At 41.8% G+C, this 22,056-nt stretch overlaps 1 protein-coding gene across 2 annotated transcripts in view; it reads left to right on the top strand.

Annotated features, from left to right (window-relative positions):
• Positions 1-2,394: 2,394 nt before the first annotated feature.
• The window catches only part of SPATA6 (spermatogenesis associated 6), a 43,063-nt gene continuing 23,401 nt past the window's right edge, over positions 2,395-22,056 (top strand). For both annotated transcript variants that reach the window (XM_086462284.1, XM_086462285.1), the window contains exons 1-6: positions 2,395-2,442; positions 8,101-8,238; positions 10,638-10,686; positions 11,550-11,591; positions 12,950-13,074; positions 20,013-20,093. In XM_086462284.1, coding sequence (XP_086318410.1) covers positions 2,395-2,442; positions 8,101-8,238; positions 10,638-10,686; positions 11,550-11,591; positions 12,950-13,074; positions 20,013-20,093 — 483 coding nt within the window. The remainder of the gene's footprint in view (positions 2,443-8,100; positions 8,239-10,637; positions 10,687-11,549; positions 11,592-12,949; positions 13,075-20,012; positions 20,094-22,056) is intronic.

Genomic DNA, 22,056 nt, shown 5'->3' with positions numbered 1-22,056 from the left:
AAATTCCTGCATCATTGTTCCTGCAGTGCAGTTATAAGACTAAATCACACATTTCACCATAATGAGAGGTCCAGACGGATCTCACACTGCTGCAGAAAGGGTTGGGCAGGGAAAACACTGCAGCAGCAGCAGCAGCAGCCTTTCTTTCCAAGGCCCAGTGGGACAAAGTGGCAGAAAATCTGCAGGCCAGAGGGATGGGGAAGCACCTCTGTGCAGAATGTATATCCCTCCAGTCTACCCCAGATTTTCCCGGGTTTACCAGGGAAAAGCACTGAACCTCATCGCTGCCTTATCATTTTGGGGAAGCTTTCTGTCCTGCCTTGTGCTCCTTTTTCAAGCGTTATAAAGTACTTCTGTTCCAGGGCACTGCACATGGATATTAAATGTTCATCACAAACATGATGCCATTTTTGATTTCAGCATTTATCTATCTTCTGTTTTTATATGGCTACACTTACCATAATATCTCATACTTCACAATCTTTAACACACTATTTATCCCTCCAAAAAGCATGTATATGAAAAGTACCTGAAAATAAGCAATAAACCATTTTAATACTGTTACCATCTGAGGCTATGGATTTTTGAGAATTTTCTTCTCGTTAACTCTGGAATGCTATTCATAACCTTAAGGCTGATAATTCATAGAAAGTTATTTCATCAAGTGTCAACCCTGCTTAAGATATGTATTAGAGGTCTGCAATTCAAAACTGAGTCTTTTGCAGGCCCTAAATACAGAATCTTGTCCTTTGCTTAGGCAAAAATAAGACTTAGAGCTGTTACAGAAGTCACATTAAGGAAAACAAGACCTGCATTTCCAGTCATTTTTGTTGATCAGTATCAAGTATTATTAGTGATATTTAATCCATCTATAAATTTCACTTTCATCTGAACTAGCATATTATGTTCTTTGCATAGTTTCCTTTTAAAAAAAAAAAAAATTAAAACATTTTGAGAATGCTGTTTCTAGATCACTTCACACTAGCTTTCTAGATCACTCAGCATGATTTTTCTTTGAAACTGTAAAATTAAAATAAAGCAGGCCATGGGACGCATTTGAGCCACTGCTGTCTTTTGGAGGCAATTAAAATTGTCCACTGAGTTTCCTCCCCTACACAAGCTATACTTGTGAATTTGGAAAGAATATTTAAAGGCTTAAACCCCCTCACAGTCTAAGGCTGACACAGAAAGTCAGACTATTTTGGTGTTATGTGACTGTGAATGCTGTGAGAGCAACTTAGCAGCAAAGACTTTGGGGAATACCCTTGATATAATGGTGAACAAGATCAGTGGCATAAAGTTGAATTTGTCTAGTAGCAAAAGCAGAAAGGTAGGCCTGAAGAGAGAGCCTCTGATATGAGCGTGGAGACCAGTGCCTGAAGATGGCACCAGTCAGAATATACCATGTCCAATCTGTATACCAGTCAGAATATATCACACCCACAGAGGACACTACAACAGGATCCTCAAAGTGTCAAAAGGGCCCAGATGCCTAAAACAGGGTGTAAGTGAAACCAAATAAGCATCAAAAGACAAAAGCATGGAAAATCACTGCTTTTTAGGTATTCAGCCCTGGAGCTGTGTAAAACTTGGTTGGTGTCCCGCTTTTCTGAAGGGAAGGCTCTCTCAGCACCTTTCTGCATGAGGCCCAAGAAGCTGGAGCAATACGGACATGTCCCCTGCTTGATGCTCCTTTTGGACGCCCCACAGCAGTGCTCTGCTCACACGTGGCCTGCCTGGTTCCCTGCCCTATGCTGGACACTTTAATTTTTGCACCAGGAATCCACCTCTCTACACAGCACCCATCATTGTGACTGTCTGTCCTTCGGGGAAGCTGAGGAGTTGGAAATTATTCCACTTTTGATACACCCCAGCGGCTCCCCGTCAGCACCGCGGGCCCCTGAGGGAAGAGCCAGCACAGTGAGGAGCAGGACGAGGGCAGGCGGCAGCACCAGAGCGTAGGACAGAGGGCCCTGTGGAGGGCAGAGGGTGCGCTGAGGGGCTCCAAAGGCGCCCGAGGGGCGCCCAGCTGGGCGGGGAAGGGGCACGCGGAGGAGCGCGGCATTGTGGGAAGGGGGCGCGGCCCTTGGCGCAGGGCATTGTGGGAAGGGGCCGGGGCGACCGCGCAGGGCGTTGTGGGAGCGGCGGTGGCCGCCAGCCGGCCGGAGAGCGCAGGGCGCTGTGGGAAGGCGGCGGGGAGCTGGCACCCCCGGGGCAGCCCGCGGGAGGCGAGCCCGGCCCGGCCCCGCCGCCGCCCGCCGGCCAGGGATGGCGCGCATGCGCAGGGCGGCGGGGGCCGGAAGCGTCCCCGTTGCCGTGACAATGGCGTCGGCCCCGCGGCGCGGCTGAGCCGGAGCGGGCCGGGAGCCGCCGGGCCCCCGCCCCGGCCCGCCCATGCCGCGGAAAGCGCTGTTTTGCGTCCTGCAGCTGGACGTCCGCTCGGTGAGTGCCCGGGCCGCGGAGCCCGCCGTCCTCAGCCGGGGTGCAGCGGGCCACAGGCGGGAGGAGAAGCCGCGGTTTGTCCTTCCCGCCCCGCTTCCCCCCCTCAGCCGCCGCCGGCTCTCCCGGCACGGGGGTTCTTCTGGGAGGCTGGTCCGGGCCCTGTTGCTGAGCTGGAGGCCGCCTTCCGCCTGGAACTCCGGCTCCTGGGCAACTTCTGTCCCTTCTGTGTGTGCATCCTCCAGCGGCCGGTCCCTGCGCCCCCCCGTTGGTGTTAGCAGCAGCCGTGCGCCTCCGCAGTTCTCACTTTCCTGTGGAAAAGGTCTTTTTTTAAGAGACACCGATTCTTGGGAAGCTGCTCGGTGTGGGAAAAGCACTCCTGAAAAAACAGAGCAAAAGGAATCCCAGGAAGCAGCAGCTTGTACGTGGCATATGCCCCCCTGTGAGCGACGAGGTCCCTGTGAGGGGCGGGATGTGGCACGGGGGAGCTCTGGAGTACCTGGGTGTTACATGGCAGGGGGAGGTGAGGTCAATAGGTGTGAAAGTGGAAAGTTTTTACATTAGTCATCATGTTAGGACCGTTCCTTGTGCACTTTGCAAAGTTTCCTGCTTGTGTATAAGGTGGGAGTAAAGTAAGAGTCTATGTCATTCTCCTGATAACTTTTCAGAAGTAAAGTAGGTGGTGCTCGGTTACTCTGGAGGTGTTGGCTTCACACGCCCGGCTCACTGTAATCCGGAGGTTAGGCCTCCTCATGGGACAAGTGCTGCCAGCCAAAAGGAAAACCCAAGGTGCTATCCAAAACCTTTTTAAGTGCAGATCCAGAAAGTATATACTGGGAAATGGACCCGGTATTCCTGGATGCTTAGCCACCTTTGTTCCCAGATTTGTGTGGCTGCTCTAAAATAGAGCTGTGAGTTCCTACGCATAGGTGGTGAGGGTGTTGCCCTAATGGTGTTGCTCTGCTGTCTGGACAGCTGGTGTTCATCTTCATGACACAAAGGCCCGCTGGGGGCTTCCTGGAAAGGAGCAGATGTGCTTTCCTTTTCTGTTCCTACTGCCGTGAGCTATTTATGTGCCAGGAGGGAGCACAGGGAAAGTGTTTCCCAGGGTCAGGCTTCTTCAATTGTGGGATATTTGTTATTCACCTGGCTGTCCAGGCTACAGGTAATAGTGGAAAGGAACAGAACAGGAAATCTACAACACAGATCTGAGTGCCTCTTTCAGCACATGTGGGTTGTTCAGTTATATCCTGCTGTGCTATATAATTTATCTCAGATAACCCTTTTGATAAGTGTATTTAGTCTGTTTTCGAATGGCTTGTTTTGCCTTTTTTTCCCCACCCCTGGAGCCTACTTTGGCATTTCACTCCTGTAATGTTTTGAAAACTTTCCAGCCTAAATTTCCTTCTGGCTAGTTGATAACCTGCTCTTACACAAATGTCAACACTGGCCTTTCACTTAAATATTTTTTTTTCCTGCCTTAGTGTTTGCTCTCTTGTTGTACTTTTTGGGCAGTGATTCTGTCATTTCACAATTAATCTGTGTCAGCTAAAGAGACCTGGTTCTCTTTTGTGTGATAGGCTCACCAGTCTTCTGAGCATCGTAGGGAGGGTGATCTGATCATCTTCCACTTTGAATTTGCATTGATCAGGATCGGAATTGAATTCAGTATCTCAGATGGAGTCTCACTGTTTCCTTAGGTGAAGTCAGGGAAAAAAAATCCAACATTTATCCTGTGTGTCTTAATATTAGTCTCCTTGCAGCTGCACTGCAGTTAGGCTGTTGTTTCTCACTCATCTCACTCATCATCTTCCCCTCAGCCAGTTTGAAGCTTAACCCCGCCAGTGAAAGCAAAAACTGTTGTTAATACACACTAGGTGCATCTCATCTCTGTTACTATGGTCCCTCAAACAGGTTTTTCTATGTCTTTTTTTTGACCCCTGATGATTTCTGAATTTTGGTTGGAAAAATTTCATGAAAACACTCTGACTTCTTGTGTCAGGGTCATTAAAGATATTAAAAGACATGGACCCCAGGATATATAGAGGAACGCTTTTAATAGTAACCCTCACCCTGACGTCTCTCAGTTTTGCATGTTATTGATGCTGTCCTTTGGCCAGTTCTGTACCACCTTAGGACTTTCATACTAACTCCCATCTTCTGGATCGTAATTAATAATTTCTCATGTGGCACTATATAATATCCTTTGTCCAGAAAGTAGGCTTTCAAGAAAATGTCAGGTTTTGCTTGATTGATTTATTTTTATGAAACATGTGCTGCTGGGCTTTTTTCTAGTGATCTTTTCCTCCATATCTTTATTATTTACTTTTGCATATTTAAATATTCTGATTGATGGGGTTATAATTTTTCAGATCTCGCTTTCTGTCTCACATGGGCCTTGTGTTTGTTATTTTTCAGCAGATAGTACTATCCTTGTTTTTGTAACATAGCTTTTAGTTATGTATAGATCTAGCAGGAAGAATTACATTCTTTCAGAACCTGGGCTGAGTATGATTCAGCCTCCCTATGGCTTCTTGGTCCAGACCTAAGGCATATTGGGTAGCTTCTGTTTCCATCATTTCATTCTTTAAGTTGTTTTTTTTTAAGTATCATTAAACCCGAGGCAAAATATTCAGTTGTGTTTGGGGCAGGGATTTGTTAGTTTTCACATCTTGGTTGATTTGTACTACGTCCACTTGTTTTCTTCTTGTTCACTTCATTTGTGACTAAAGTCTTGTCTAAATTTCTGATTCCTTTTCCTGTTCTTTTACAATGCTCTGTGTATTTCTCAAGCCTCTTTGGAACTACCCACTTGTGTCAGAAGTTCTGTCCTCTTTGCTTTTCACTTGCTTTAGGATACAGACGGGTTTTGCTCCTTTTGACTTACTGAAATTCCAGTATCATTTCCAATCCGAGTCCACCAGCTCTTTAGTTTGTCTCACTGTTAGTTTTCTTCATTTCTGAAAGGCTGCTCTTCTCAAATGGAAAGCCTTAGTTAAAGACCTTATCTGGTTTATCCTGCCATTAATTGAAATTGAATAATTCATGATTGCTCAGACTGAGATTTCATTGTTATTTGTTTTTTTGGGACTAATTTTGGTGCCTACCTCTGCTGCTGGCATTTAGATTGCTCACGTAGCAACAGAATGAAATTCACATTATTCTTCATGTCATCGCTACATGGAGAATTCACAAATGTGGCAGTGAAGGTACATGAAGCTTTAAGCGCTACGATGAATTAATAATAGCATTGTGGATTACTGCCAGGTAAGGAGACTAAAATGGCATCTCTTCACATTGAGATCATTTTTACAACTCTGAGTCCAGAATGCTGTTCTGTCTGGAAGCTTGTGCTCAGCAGAAGTTAATACTGCCCGTCGCCCTTCATAGGGCGCTCTTCTTGCTTTGACGGTAATAGGCAATTAAAGGGATTTCTCAAGGCCTGCCTTTTTCATTGATTACATGCAGCTGCAGTTTTAGGACTGTGTGTAACAAACAAATGCCGTAGGGGGTTGAGGATCAGTATAATTCTCTTCCTTTCCATGAGATGAATTCAGTGATTTCTTTATGGGTATTTGTGATGCCCCAACAACAGGGCTGGTCCGCGTTTTCCATCCTCCTGGGGACTGCAGCAGAGAAATCCAGGGTCACACTGTCCTAGACATTTGTCATAGTCATCCTGGTTGGTTATAAGCATTGATATCCCTCTATCCTTAGCTGATCCATAGATCATACTATTACGTTTTTTTAAAATGGTCCCCTCACCTTGCCTGAATAGTTTGCGGTCAGATACAAGCTTCAATTTGTCTCCTAAGTGTTATGCAGCTCCATGCATTGCATATTACGAAAGAGATTTCATGAACTGCAGATGTACATAGGTCATTCATTTTTGGAGCTGGTTTAAAATTACATGAACATGTAAGATTTGGTGTTCCAGCTCAGGCAATGAATTGTGCAGTTTATCTCAAGGGTAGTAGAAGCACAAGTTTCTACATGTGCTATCTTGCCCCACATGCTGATTTGTAAGAATTTATTTTCTTTTACAGGATAGCCAGAATAAATGGCACCTGTTGTTTGCAGTTTTGCCCTCTCTAATGTCTTCAAACTTCTCACTTTTAACTTCAATAATTAGGCAAATGTTGGTTGCCTTCTCTAAGGTGAAAAGCACAAAACTACAGTTAAAATGACTGTAAATTCTACAAAAATGTCAAGAAGAAAAGCGAGAACCAAGATAATACAGCTTGTGGTATATAGCTTGGGGGATCTTGCCTCCTATGAATGAAATCTGTCTCTTTCACTCACTCCTATTCGCACTTGCAACTGCATGAGTGTCATACAAGCTGTTTAATGCTTGACAGTCTGTTTCAATATCTATGGGATATCTATTATTCTGGCACTTTTCTTGCAGATCTGAAGCCCTTATTTACGTGGAGAGGAAACCCTTTTTTTCTCCTCATTGGATATTTATGTGTAGAAGCACCATTTTTTTTAGCTTATACTGTATCTATAATAATTTATCACACATTGGTTTCTGGGTTGTTTTTTTTTTTTCACCTGAGGCTGTTTTTCTGCTGTTTATATAATTTTCTTTTAAATCCAGTTAGGATTTCTCAAGTAAAACATTCATTTGGGAGTAGGAGACTGTAACCAAAGCACTTATTTTAATTCCTGTCACTCTTCTCCCTTGTCTTTCTACCTGGCAATTCAAAGTCTGAATACTTTCTCCAGCAGCCTTACGTTGGAAGAGACAACCTCATGTTTATTATACTGTGATAAAAAGCGAGCAGTAGAGCTGAAGTGAAAGGTGACGATTCTCTGGCTGGGTAATAGAAAAAAAACACGTGGCTTGCAGAAAATAGCAAATAGTTTTGCAATGAGTTGTGTACATTCTTGCAATGAAAACACAAGTAAGAATGACTGATGTTCATCAGAGCTTTAAAAACATACCAACTCCTTCTTGCTTAAAGAATAAGAATTGTCCAGGGGAAGTTGAGAGATTAGTGGCAGCATCTGGCAGCCTAATGAGGAGCCACCCTTGCCTTGAATATCCTCCAGGGTGGCCAGATTTCTCAGATAAAACTTTGTGCTGTGTATCTGATAGTAACAGATCAACAGTTGTTTTTTCTCATTTAAATATTAGAAAGCAAAGCTAATATATTATTTGCAAATAAACTTCCCTGTTTTGGTGGCTGGACAGAGTATGAATATCTAAGCATGTACGTTTACCAGCTTCATTCTCTCTGTAGCTAGGCTAAAATTTGAATGGGTTTTTGTGTCTTGGCATCACATAGACTTCATTCTACATGACTTTTCATACAGAACCTGATGTGACCCTTGGTGATTAACTGTTGTGTAGTCAGTGTGTGCCTTCAACTATATTAACCTGGGATTGGGATACCAGGTTTCAGTTTTGGTTGAAGACAATACAGAATGTTTAGTTACAGTGAGAAGAATTTGGTCCTGATTATTTTAAAATGGTGACTATTTTTCCTGGTCAGTCTGTACAAACAGGATTGCTTTAGAAAAGAAATTTTTTCACTCTGGTCTCATAATCTGACTCTCAGAAATCAACCATTTCAGCCTAGGTCATTTCATTGTTATCTTGAAAACAGCCATTACTTCCATAACTGAAGTTCAGTTTGTTTAATTAATGTGTTACAGATAACTTGCCCGGGCGTGCTGCTGAAAGACAAAGAGGAACTTTATCTCAGTGTCTCTGTACTTGGGCAGTACAAAAAAACTCAACATGTCCCTGCAGCATTTCCACTCTTCTTTCAAGAAAAACTAGTATTTGAAAAGGTAAGATAATGTCAAGACTAATACAAGCCAACTAAACCCCGTCCCAAACTCCACAAAAACCCTGTGCAAAACCCCTGAACACAAATAATCACACTGAGGATGGCATGGTGTTATAACTCCTGCTTCTCTCCAGCACAAACGAGGTGTGTGCCTGTATTATCCACGCAGTGACTCAAGAATTACGTGTACTGAAGATTATAATGTATGATGAGACTTTCTAGTTGTTTGTTCATCCTCTTGTGAACTGTCTTTTTTCAGTGTATGTTTTCCTGGCTTGGAAGGAACTGAATATTGTTGTTCTAAAAATTATGGCAAGATGAAGAATTTAGTAGAAAGACAGAATAGCAGCTCAAGCCTTTTTGGTGACATCTTTCTCCCTTTGAGATACTTTTGTCGTGGTTTGTCACCAGAATCCCCATGTTGGTACTCTGGCGTTATAATTTATAGTTGTTTATCACGTATTCTGAGTCCCTGCTAGCTTCATTATTAGTACCACAGGGATAATGAAACACAATATCTTACAGATATGATCTGGTTTCTTGACTACCTATGAATTATAATACTTTGCCCTTTCTAGTCCTTTTCCTTTAAGCATCCCCCAGCACTTTGAAAACCAGACTGAGTAAACATCAGTGATGCTCTGGTGATGTGGGTAAGATACAAGCAGTGATAATTTCACCAGCTACTGAAGAGTAAAAAGACCATAGTTCTTTAAAGGCAAACATACCACAAACTACTTAAGGGAAATGTACTGAACGCTGTTTTCAGTGTAATTTAGGAGAACTCCAATACACCAGGATCTATTCGCTTACAAAAGAACTGAACAAGGAAGCTGAGAATACTATCTGTCTTCCTACAAATAGCTGTTGATTAGGTCCAGATACTTGTGGAGCACCAGTACTTGGTGGTTCTTACTGTTTGGTACCTTGAACAGCAGTGTGATCTACACCACTCTGCTGAGACTTTTGTACAGAATTAGGGGGAAGTCTATTACCTGCTGAGTATTCAGTGCAACATCCTCCCCTATTCCTTGCTGTCTCTTCACATGGGATTCTGGTTAAAAAAATCAACTCTGAACGGTACTCTGGACGTGAATAGTCACTTCCATGAAAATGAAGCTTAAAGCGTTACTAATGTATCAAAGAACATATACTTCATTTATCAGAGTTCTAGTACATTTAGCAATTTATAGAATCATAGAATCATTAGGTTGGAAGAGAACTCTGAGATCATGGAGTCCAACCATTGACCTAATACCACCATGCCCTCTAAGCTGTTGTCCCGACGTGCCATATCTACACATTTTTTGAACACCTCCAGGGATGGTGCCTCCACCACATCCCTGGGCAGCCTGTTCCAATGTTTGGCCACTCTTTCGGTAAAGAAATTTTTCCTAATGTCCAATCTAAGCCTCGCCTGGTGCAACTGGAGGCCATTTCCTCTTGTCCTGTCACTTGCTACTTGGGAGAAGAGACCGACCCCCACCTCACTACCACCTCCTTTCAGGTAGTTGGAGAGAGCAATGAGGTCTCCCCTCAGCCTCCTCTTCTCCAGACTAAACAATCCCAGTTCCCTCAGCCGGTCCTCCTAAGACCTGTTCTCCAGACCCTTCGCCAACTTTGTTGCCTTTCTCTGGACACGCTCCAGCACCTCAGTGTCTTTCTTGTAGGGAGGGACCTGAAACTGGTCACAGTACTCAAGGTGCGGCCTCACCAGTGCTGAGTAGAGGGGCATGATCGCCTCCCTACTCCTGCTGGCCACACTATTCCTGATATGAGCCAGGATGCTGTTGGCCTTCTTGGCCACCTGGGCACACTGCTGGCTCGTGTTCAGCCGGCTGTCGACCACGCCCAGGTCCTTTTCCCCCAGGCAGCTTTCCAGCCACACATCCCCAAGCCTGTAGCGCTGCATGGGGTTGTTGTGACCCAAGTGCAGCACCTGACACTTGGCCTTGTTGAACCTCATAGCATTGGCCTCAGCCCATCGATCCGGCCTGTCCAGGTCCCTCTGCAGAGCCCTCCTACCCTCGAGCAGATCAACACTCCTGTCCAACTCAGTGTCATCTGCAAAAATGTCTTTCTCTCTTGAAATTTTCTCAGGCAATACTTATCTCTACGTGTTGAACTCTTTACAATACCCCTAATTTAAACATGGAGAGGTAACCCAAAATGTCTAGAAAGCATATGACAAGAACTGCTAGCTTTCAATGAATTTGATCACGTGCCAAATGATCGGTTCAGTTTCCTTTCTTTTTCCAGTGGGGATTGGGCTCTTGTCAACTATCTTGGCAAGGAAGAATATTGATTTTTATTTATTTATTTATTCACCTCTCTTTCCCCAGAGGTCCATCTGATGACTCTGACTGTGCCGTTATTACTATTTATTAATTTATTTTCCAGGCATTTGCTGATATAGTTGATCCTGGATACCTTGTGGAGTTACTGGAATGTAGGTTCTGCTTTTTATGTATACTATGTTGTATGCATTAATGTCGTGCATGTGTGGCCTCTAAAGACTTTTTAGAGCTTTAAAGTATGTGATAATTTTTCTATCAGGAGCCTGTTCTCTGAAAAGCCAGGGGGTAACCAATGTAGTATAACATGTACTTAATAAGTAGGACCCTGGCACTGGTGGGTTTTCAGAATAGAATATTCGTTGTCGGTGTAGGCAGATGTTTTTTGCTATCTTGGGTTACTAGTAACTTACCCAAAATACTGTTATCTAACAAAATGCCTTTAGAAATGTATGCTACATGCTTTAGAACAGGAAAAGGGTAAAAAGTCATAATTAATGGAAAATCCAGTTAGTTATCCAGATGGATTCCTTTACCTGAACATTTATTTGATTAGTTTTCAAATAACATAAGCATAAACCTTCAATTTTTGTAAAATTATTCTTTTCAATTTTTAAGAAAATTATGTCTTGCTGCGTGTGGACGATAATGAATTGCAGTGAGACAACAGTCACCTGGAACTCAAACTCCAGGAATACTGGGAGTTTTCTGAAAAAGTGGCAAAGCTTCCATCATCATCTCTAAAAGAAGGACAAATTTGGCAGCAGATAGAACTTTACAAGTCCTAAGTCAGATTTAGAGTTGTCATTTGCACACTGCTAATGGCATTGTGTTAATCTGTGGTATTTATGCAAGCTGTTCTTAATTTTCTCTTATTGTTGGTGCAGTAGAAACAGTGCAGATACGTACAGTGCTACAAAGCTTAAATCAGTGAGCTGTTTTTCTTGGATTTTAACTATGAGAATTACTTTCCATTTTAGTTCTTTTTAACTCGTGAAATAACTTTTTTCCTTTCTAGTTGACACAGCAGTACTTGAACTAATACAGCTCATTCCTCCAGGTATTGTATCAGTCTCTTCATAAATTATGCAGTTTAATAGGTGAATTTCCATGAGGACATTACCCATTACAGCACAATCACTTTTTCCAACACACAAACAACATAGAAAGCTCTTCAACAAATAGTCCTCTGAATATAAAATGTTAATAGATCAAGAGGATCTCATTCTTGAAAGAAAATAATAACTGAATATTGAAATGTACCATTCTCAGGCTTAGAAAAGTGATAATATTTTAAAAATGAAAAATAAACTGAAATGATCCACTTATTAACTGCATCACAATTCACTTGCAAAGTGGCTGTCCGTGAAATTTCAGAGTGCATAATCTTGTTCTCAGAATAACACTTTTTTTCCCTTCCATTTTAATGGTGACCATTGGGAAAACTTTTACCCTCACTATAAGTGTTACAGGTCTCCTGGGATATGTGAAGGTAATAAATAGCAATTTGTCATACTTCTGTTATTGGTTTGTGTGATTATAAAAATCTATTTTAATGAAATTCAAGTGTTCCCATGAATAATGTAAATCTGCATTTTATTGGAAATAAAATCAAGTTTTAAAGAGGACTCATTTGGAAACTGCGGTATTAAAAGCAGTCTCTGTCACTTGTCCCTAGTACTTTCAAGGAAATGATGGCTTCTCTCAGGTGACTCACCACCAAACTGTTTACTTGAAGTAATGTATGTGTATAAAGTAATGTGGATTTTTGTTGTGGGAGGGTAAAAGTTCTTACATAAGGAATTTAATTTCAGGGGTCAGAGACAGGTGTGATACAGCCCAACGTAAGCTGACAAGATGACTGCAATAGCACGATTTAAATTTTTTTATGATATACATTCAATGTTTTCCCCTAAAGAAAATGCTTTTTTAAAAAGTAGCAAACCAGGATAGTGAAAAAATCTTGAAATAATGATTTTGATGTTGCTTGTGTTTCTTTCTTACTACTATGCCTACTATTACAACTACTATTACCATTCTGTAGTATGGGATGATACAGTTTTTCCTAAGGGATTGGCTGCCATCAAAAAAAATGTGGCATGGAAGGGAAAGAAAGGAAAACTACTAAAGAATTGCCTAGAGAAAATTTCTTATATGTCTCTTATAGAACAGATAACACAATATTTAATTTTTTTACAATGACAGTGAAACATACTTTCAGAGTAGATTCTGCACATTTCTGCTACTGATTTAACTTGAGGTTATTTCCTAGTGTGGTACAAGTTTTAGAGCCATGATGTTAATTTTTAAAGAACAAAATTTATCTTAGTTTCAATATGGTCTTGTGTGTGGTGTCTATGCTATATGGCTTTGTCTATTTTCCAGTTTTCTTTGTCTATTTGTCTATTTTCTTTTCAGTAGGAAGAATTCTAGCTACGTATGAAGAAAATACAAGAGATTTCCTGTTCCCTGACCCTAAGCTTAACCGTGGGCACCGTGGTTTAGATCGTGAGATTTTAATGAAGAGGTCCTCTTCTTTTACAGTGAGTGAATATCTGTGGTCTGTATTTATAATACAGTGTGTTTCACTGAAGAAACCCCTTGAACTACTTCAAATGAAAAGCAATTACTTCTGACAGATTTTGCCATTTCAAGTTTTGAATGTACAAATCCACAGTTGAACTTTGGTGAAGGTATAATCTTTTTTCAAAATGCTTCAAGGAATTATTTAATATGAAAAAGTTAGTTTCCGCTTGGTTTGCAGTGTGGCACCATGATACATGTCTTTCATTCAGTTTAATCGGTGGTGCAGTTGGTAGTTGAAGGGATGCAAGAGAAGAGGAAAATGCCATAACAACTTCACGGTTCTCAGCAGATAAACTATGTAACCCTCCTTCTCAGTCTCTTTTCGTAGCATTTTGTTTCAGACCATTTTTGATGCTGTTTAGGACAATGACAGTCAGTACAAATTTATAGTGCTATGCCATCTGGCCTGTGGCCTCCTTGAGGTGTGAGATCACCACTAAAATAGTAAGTAACTGAAATTTAGCTTAATGTTGCATGATTATTTTTCAGTTCCAAAGCCTTTTCTTAAGGTCTGTTCAGGCCATTCATGCTCATTTAGTAATTTGCCTCTTCTACAGTTTCAAAAAAGCTCTGATAAATGACAACTAATTGTCAGAATGAGTGTCATGAATTAGTGTTAATTTTCTGGTGATAAGGGTTCAAGTATGTAGTAAATGAAAATGCATTCATCTCACACTGCCCTTTCATAGATTGTAACTGTTGAATCTTAGGTGTCAATGGAATAACTCAGGAAGGTACTTTGAAGATGATGGTGATGACGTGGGAGATTTCTTTGGGGTTTGTTTTGTTTGTCTTATTTTGGTTAAATTTTACTAGTGGATTGGCAGGACATTTGGGTTGGGAAGTCAGGGACTCAGTTGCCCTGTCTGTTGTGATTGGATTAAAAACACATTGGAGGAGGGAAATGCTGGTTAAAGGTCATTGATATCTTTTAGCTGGTATAATCTTTCCCCTGCAAGGGCAACCTGGAAATTGCCCAGTCACTTGCAATTGAAAGTGCTAATTTGGTGTCTAATGCTGTGTTACATTTGAATGAATTAAAGCTGTGATTTTTGTGATACAAAAATGTATGGTTCTGCAGCAGCTTAAACTGTCCATGCAAAAATAGCCATTATTTTTTGGCTATCTCTTTGGTATAGCTTATGTTATGCATGTTAGCAGTGGCTCAAGAGATGAGATGGGACTGTATCGCTTTCATATTACTTGTAGATTAGGTACTTCCCTGGTCTTGAGAAAGAATAGATAGGGAGGTAGTAATAATGAGGTGGTATTAGCAAAATGGTTTCAGATATTTTGTAACTGCAATACGATGAATTTTTGTAGAAGCAGAGCCACTAGAGAAGTTTGGGGGTTTTGTTGAGTTCTTTCATACAAAAATTATGTATTTTCTAATAAAGAGAAGGTGCCATAATTTGTGAGCTGTGAGAAGGTGTGGTCAGAGTCATTTGGATGTGTGGCTGAATGATGCCCTCATGGGGGACTTCAACTTACCAGATGTCTGCTGGAAATACAACACAGCGGAGAGGAAACAGTCCAGGAGGTTCCTGGAGTGTGTGGAAGATAACTTCCTGACCTATCTGGTAAGTGAGCCCACCAGGGGAGGTACCTCACTTGACCTGCAGTTTACAGACAGAGGAGGACTGGTGGGAAATGTGATGGTTGGAGGCCATCTTGGGCTTAGTGACCATGAAATGATAGAGTTCTCTATTCTTGGTCAAGTTAGGAGGAGAGTCAGCCAAACCACAACCATGGACTTCCAGAGGGCTGACTTTGGGCTGTTCAGGACACTGGTCGAGAGAGGCCCTTGGGAGGCAGTCCTGAAGGGCAAGGGTGTCCAGGAAGGCTGGACATTCTTCAAGGAGGAAGTCTTAAGGGCACAGGAGCAGGCTGTCCCTGTGTGCAGAAGATGAACTGGTGGGGAAGACAACCAGCCTGGTTGAATAGGGAGCTTTTGCTTCAACTCAGGGAAAAAAGGAGGGTTTACCAGTCTTGGAAGAAAGGGCACGTAGCTCAAGAAGAGTATAGGGAGCTTGTTAGGTCGTGCAGAGGAAAAATGAGAGAGGCAAATGCCCAACTAGAACTCAGGCTGGCCACTGTCGTGAAAGACAAAAAACGTTTCTACAAATACATTAACAACAAAAAGAGAGCCGAGGAGAATCTCCATCCTCTATTGGATGTGGAGGGAAACATTGTCACCAAGTATGAGAAAAAGGCTGAGGTAGTTAATGACTTCTTTGCCTCAGTCTTTGTCAGACAAGCAATCCGCAAGGTAATCAGCCCCCTGAGATGGAAGCCAGGGACTGAGAGCAGACTAAACCTGCTGTAATTCAGGAGGACTCAGTTAAAGACCTGCTTTCCTACCTGGAAATCCACAAATCTGAGGCTGGATGGGATCCACCTGAGAGCACTGAGGGAGCTGGTGAAGGAGCTGGCCAAGCCACTACCCACCATTTATCAGAAGACCTGGTCAACAGGGGAGGTCCCAGACAACTTGCCAATGTGATGCCCATCTACAAGAAAGGCCAGAAGGAGGATCTGGGGAACTACAGGCCCGTCAGCCTGACCTCAGTGCCGGGGAAGGTTACGGAGCGGTTCATCTTGAGGGCGATCACATGGCAGGTGAAGGACAACCAGGGACTCAGGCCCAGCCAGCATAGGTTCATGAAGAGCAGGTCCTGCTTAACCAACCTAATCTCCTTCTATGACCAGGTGACCCACCTAGTTGATGAAGGGGAGGCTGTGGATGTCATCTACCTGGACTTTAGTAAAGCCTTTGACACAGTCTCCCACAGCATTCTCCTAAGAAAGCTGACGGCTCATGGCCTAGACACCTGTACACTAAGCTGGGTTAAAAACTGTCTGGACAACTGAGCACAGAGAGTTGTGGTGAACCAAGTTCAATCCAGCTGGTGGCTGGTCACAAGTGGTGTCCCCCAGGGCTCAGTATTGGGGCCGGTCTTGTTTAACACCTTTATTGATGATCTGGATGTGAGGGGATGAGTGCTCCCTCAGTAAGTTTGCAGATGACACCAAGTTGGGTGGGAGTGTTGATCTGCTCGAGGGTAGGAGGGCTCTGCAGAGGGACCTGGACAGGCCGGATCGATGGGCTGAGGCCAATGCTATGACGTTCAACAAGGCCAAGTGCCAGGTGCTGCACTTGGGTCACAACAACCCCATGCAGCACTACAGGCTTGGGGATGAGTGGCTGGAAAGCTGCCTGGGGGAAAAGGACCTGGGCGTGGTCGACAGCCGGCTGAACATGAGCCGGCAGTGTGCCCAGGTGGCCAAGAAGGCCAACAGCATCCTGGCTCATATCAGGAATAGTGTGGCCAGCAGGAGTAGGGAGGCGATCATGCCCCTCTACTCAGCACTGGTGAGGCCGCACCTTGAGTACTGTGACCAGTTTCAGGCCCCTCCCTACAAGAAAGACACTGAGGTGCTGGAGCGTGTCCAGAGAAAGGCAACAAAGTTGGCGAAGGGTCTGGAGAACAGGTCTTAGGAGGACCGGCTGAGGGAACTGGGATTGTTTAGTCTGGAGAAGAGGAGGCTGAGGGGAGACCTCATTGCTCTCTCCAACCACCTGAAAGGAGGTGGTAGTGAGGTGGGGGTCGGTCTCTTCTCCCAAGGAGCTAGCAGTAGGACAAGAGGAAATGGCCTCAAGTTGTGCCAGGGGAGGTCTAGATTGGACATTAGGAAAAATTGAGTATTAGAGTAGTCAAACATTGGAACGTCCTGGAGATGTTAAAAAAAACATGTAGATATGACACTTGTAGACATGATTTAGTCGGCATGGTGGTATTATGTCAACGGTGGGACTTGTGATCTTAGAGGTCTATTCCCACCTAATGATTCTATGATTCTATTCTATGATGACAATGTAGTAAAAAGTTGACTGAGGTAAGAGGGAAATGTACTTCCATGTCTTTGGGAGCAGTGTAAATAAAATCCATCTGTGCTCTGGAACAAGGACTGCAGAAGCATCTGTTGCTCTGTTCCATCTACATCACAGAAAGAACGGTTTAGGAAAGGATTTTGGCATACTGACCCCATTTTCAGGAATAATAAAGAAGCTGTGTTTGATGGAATTGGAGGGAGGCTCCTGAAAAGACCTTGCGGTTCCTCTCCTTGTTTGTCAAATGGAACAGCTGTGAGAGGATTTTTAACTCCAGTAGAAATGCAGTCTCAAATGCCTACATCTTCTAGTGTTTCCTAAGCTTTACTGGCAAGTATCTTCTGCTAACTCTATCAGCACCAAGCATTGAATGTGAGTGCTAAGCAAAAGGGAAAGTGTTAAACAAGGTCATGAGAACCCTCACGTTATTCCTATGCTAGTCAAGCGATGTTCTTCCTACATGGAAAGTTATTTATAGCTGAGATGTTGAGTATTTTTGACTGACAGCTGTGCTTCAGTGGCACTTTGATTCCAAATAAATTTGTCTTTTATTAAAAAAATAAAGGTAGCAACAGCAAGGTTACGGTTGTGGAGTTCAGATAGGCAGTGACAAGCAGTGTCTGATTAACACTGCTAATCTGCCAGTTGGAAGGAATCCCAGGTTGAGAGGATCAGAACTCCTCCAGAAATCTGGCACTTGGCTGATAATGTCTCTGGCTAAATGTCTTATGGGGCTTACAAGCACAATACGCATACTAGACATGCCTTGAGTTATCTCTGCTGGTCCAGCGTTGCCCAGCTGAGGCTTTTGCTGGCTCTTCTGTATGTCTCTGCAACCCTTGCCTTTCAGGATATGTTTAAGCCTTGACTGGTGGTGACTTCTTACACACATTCTTATCTCCATTCCCCACCCTCATGCAGTATTTGCCATGTTACTTAAAACAGTTTCTTTTTAGTTGTGCTATCTTTTATTTGCATACCAATACAAGACCTTCTATTATATTCATATGTACTTTTTTAAGCTACAGTCTTGTATTCATGCTTCTTACAGTCAAAAGCATGTATTAGACTGGCTTTCTAACTCGTGTTCTTCTAAGTATGAACCACCTTACCAGTTTTTCTATGATCAAATTAATTTTATGTCCATATCATTTCTGGTGCAGAAGGACTGACAAGCCTGCTCAGGACTGCAGATATCACTAGCTGGAGGCAGAAGAATAGATCCCAAAAACTTTCTGGCTCAATTTTAATGTACAGATATGTTTGGGGCTGTATGGCAGTCTTTACATAATACTATATTGAATATCCTTCAGCAATCCCTAGTTCGGGAACTGCAGAAACCAGAAAAACTCCTCTCATTGCTTTTGATCTATACATTACTTTTGACATATCCATGTCTATGTATGCAAGTGCCATCCTGTATTCCCTCTCCACAATTCATTTCTCTGAAGAAACCGTAGTTTTGAGTGGGGTTTTTTTTTGTTTTTTTTTTTTTTTAGCTATGAGCACTTAACAATTCTGTAATCATTCCCAGTCTCTGTAAGAGCAGTAGGTGCTCTGTTGTTGCTTTTTATAGAAGAGTTGCTAATTCTGATGTGTCCTTTTTAAAATTGTTAATAGCACTTGACAATTCATTAGTAATAAAAATGAGTTGATTAAAGACGGTCAGCTTTAAAATCTTTTACATGCCATAACTTGACTTGATTGAATCCTGGACTCTGTTAATTGCTATGACTGAACTTTCTTGACATTTTTGTCATTTCATTTCCATAATCTAACCTTGGGCCAGTTCATATTCCCTTATGGGAAATCAGTGTGTGTTTAGGCAGGTGGTAGAGAATAGTTTGGTTAAGCAGTAGACTTCACTCATGTTCTTGCTAATTACTAAGAATGTGGGGCAGAGTCATAGACCATCTCCTTTTTGTTTCTCAGTGATTTTGTGTTCATGTGCACAAATGCCTATGCACACAGATGGCTCGGGGCAGCAAACTCTGTGTTGAAAGAAGAGAGGGTAGAAAGTTCTAGGGACACTTGATTCTCTCTTTGCTTCTGCAGAACTGTATAAGATGCACATAGATGATTCCCACTTGTTTATAGCATATGTGGCCTTTAGTTCTTTTGTGCCTTTTTCAGTGTTGTTTTGAGAAATAACACTTGTGTGTCATAATTGCTGCCATTTACACCCAGTAAATTTTGTATACCTTGCCCAGTTCTAGCTAAATTTAACAGGAAATAGAGCTCTCAGAGGTATTATGTTTCTAGATATGGCTGCAGTAAAAGAAGATGAATTGAACAGAAACTGTTAGCCATGTAAAGATGGAGGGACTTGTTGGCCATTAGTACGTGTGTGCTGGTTGACCAGGAGGCCCTGTTGGACTCCACTGATTCCAAATTGGTCAAACTAGGGCTGCATCTTGCCCACCACACGTAGAAGAGGGAGATTGAAAGGAAGTCGAGCATTGTTATAGAACATGAGAGACAATCCACAGAAATCGGACTTTGCTCTAATGGTTACAGAATAAAGGGTATTCTTAATGATACTGTTACAAATGAATAGTTATTTGCAGTGTAACTGACTGATTTTGAAAATGTTTTTACAAAAAAGCTTGCACAATTGAGATTATTTATAAATAAGTTTCTAAAGTTAGCGTCAAGGAAACTTCTAGAGCATGACTGGAATTTTTATTGATGCTATATAGCATGGCGTGAAAAATCTTTAAAAGTGCTTTTGACAAAGAAATGTATTGAAATAAAAGTCAGACCTTAATTGTTGTACGAAAGCAATATAATCATCTGTAATTGAATTGTCAGAAATGCAAATGTTAGCATCTTGACATTTACCATTGCTGTTCTGTCTTTTCTAATTATCTTTATTAAAGGCTGAAATTAACAAAGGAAATGGCTGAAAATTAGGAATGGTTTGTTACATTAGGTGACATTTACTTCTTTGATACCCTTTATCTTAAGTTGGAGCTTGATGTTCAATTATTGTCTCTCTTCTAGGGAATTGCACCAAAATTGAGATTTTCTACAAGCTCCCTTATTACAGAAAGACTGTTAAGCTCAGGAAGGAGTCACATACAGGTTAGCATAATTTAATTGTTTGCAATTTAATTTCTAGATTTAATATTGATAGCCTTGGTTCCAATTTTTGCATCTGCTGCTCACTTCAAACTTTTCTCATTCTTTTGTTGTGGTTAAAGCAGTTATCATGGGTGCTTGACAACTTGATTAAATTTTTAATCAAGTATGAGTAAAGAGTGGGTTTGGTGCATGACAGTAAATGCTGAGAGTTCCTTGAATCTGAAACAATTATCAGCTGCTATGTTCTGTGATCAGCTGAAGTGTCAATCCCTGGTATATTTGTAGGTGGGAAGATGCCTTCTCACTGTTTCTTACTGACACTTAAAATTAAGGACAATGAAAGCTAGGTGAAGTCAGAGAAGGTACATTATCAAAACCAAACCAATTAATGTAATTGTTTTCCATAACAGTATCAGTAACAGTAATGGAAATTAAGTTTTTTGTTGAAAAGGCTGTCAACAATAGTAATCTGGAAATGCTGCTTCTGCAATGAGCAAAGTTAAAGATGAAGTAGCTGAAGAGACTGAGGGGGGGAAAAAACCCTCTCTTATGTGTATGTTCATTTGGTAGCGTGCTTCTCTGGTCTACGGATTGTAATTTTGGTTGGGTTTCCTGGCACAAGCTGTCGCATAAAATTATTCTTACATCCTCCTTTTTTGCTGTATTATTGAAAAATGATGCGGCATCATTGAAATGGAATGGTTGTCAGGAAGACTTGCATGCAAAGAGGGTTAGGTGACTTTGACCTGTTTGCTAATTAGTTCTTTGAGAAGTTTGTTCCAAATTTAGCAAATGAAATTTATTGAGATACTTAAATAAAGAATAAAAAAAAAAAAACCAAAACCAAAACAAAACCAGTGAAAATTGTCATTGTCAGAAACTAACTTCACTGAAGGTGACTTCAATAAGGGCAGTTTGATTTAAAATTTGAAATGTTCTTAAAAGTATCTAATATATTATGAGTGGCATATCAAATTTGCATGTGTTGCAGTGAAGGTCTACTTTCATGATTGCTCTAAGTCAGAAGAAGCACAGCCTACTTCTGGTGAAACCAAAATTAATCTTAGAGAATTAGTTCTGGTTTTATTTGGGCCTGTTCCATACTCTGGCTCTCTACCCGCTGCACAAGGGCTAGTACAGGCGTGAGAGAGACAGTGGCATGAGTAGTCTGTGTTGATGCCATATTCAGACTATGTTGATGCAGAACAAACACACAACCTCAGCCTCATTCATTGTTGGATGTAGAGGGAAAGGCTTGAAGACAAGCTGGTCGTTTTATTTCTGTGTTCCTCTGAATGCAACAGTCAGATTTAAGACTAATGTCAACATCCTCAAGCTTGAAAAATAATTTCTAACAGGAAGAAAAGTCTTACTATACCATTGTTTTTTAACTTGTATAACCTGTGAATTTGGGCCAAATTTGATAAAAATGCCTAGTTATCCATGCTGCAATATTAAAAGTAAAAACATGCTGCTGACTTAAGTAGCCTGATGAGAGCTGTATAATCTAGAGTGCTTTGACCTATGAAGCTTGTAGAGCAATTGAATGCTCATTTAATGCCAGGAATTATAAAGGAATGATAATGTATTTCAAATGAAACTTCAGCGTTGGAAATGGTTTCTGAGAACTTGAAGTCGGTCACTGGAGAAGTTAGTAGTTACTTGGAGGGGGTGTCAGGCCTGACCAGTAGGTAGGCTTTGCTGATAACAACCCACAACAAAAACGACAACAGCACCTCCCCCAACCTACGTTTTGAGAAGTGAGATGGTGAGATTGGTTATTCCTCCACTTCCCTTTATTCTGCTATATGCAGGTATTTTAAAAGCAGTATCAACTCAAAGATAGACTTTTAAGGCAATATTTGATAATGGTGGGAATTTTATGCATTTTACCTACAAAATCCCTATTTTGGATGTTGAATGCCAGTTGTACAAATTAAACAGCTTTGCCTCTTCTTTTGCA

This window comes from Leptosomus discolor, chromosome 3 (genome assembly GCF_034619465.1).
Source record: "Leptosomus discolor isolate bLepDis1 chromosome 3, bLepDis1.hap2, whole genome shotgun sequence".
Taxonomy (NCBI): Eukaryota; Metazoa; Chordata; class Aves; order Leptosomiformes; family Leptosomidae; genus Leptosomus; species Leptosomus discolor.
Note: the sequence above shows the minus strand (reverse complement) of the source record. Positions and strands in the feature narration are given on the sequence as shown.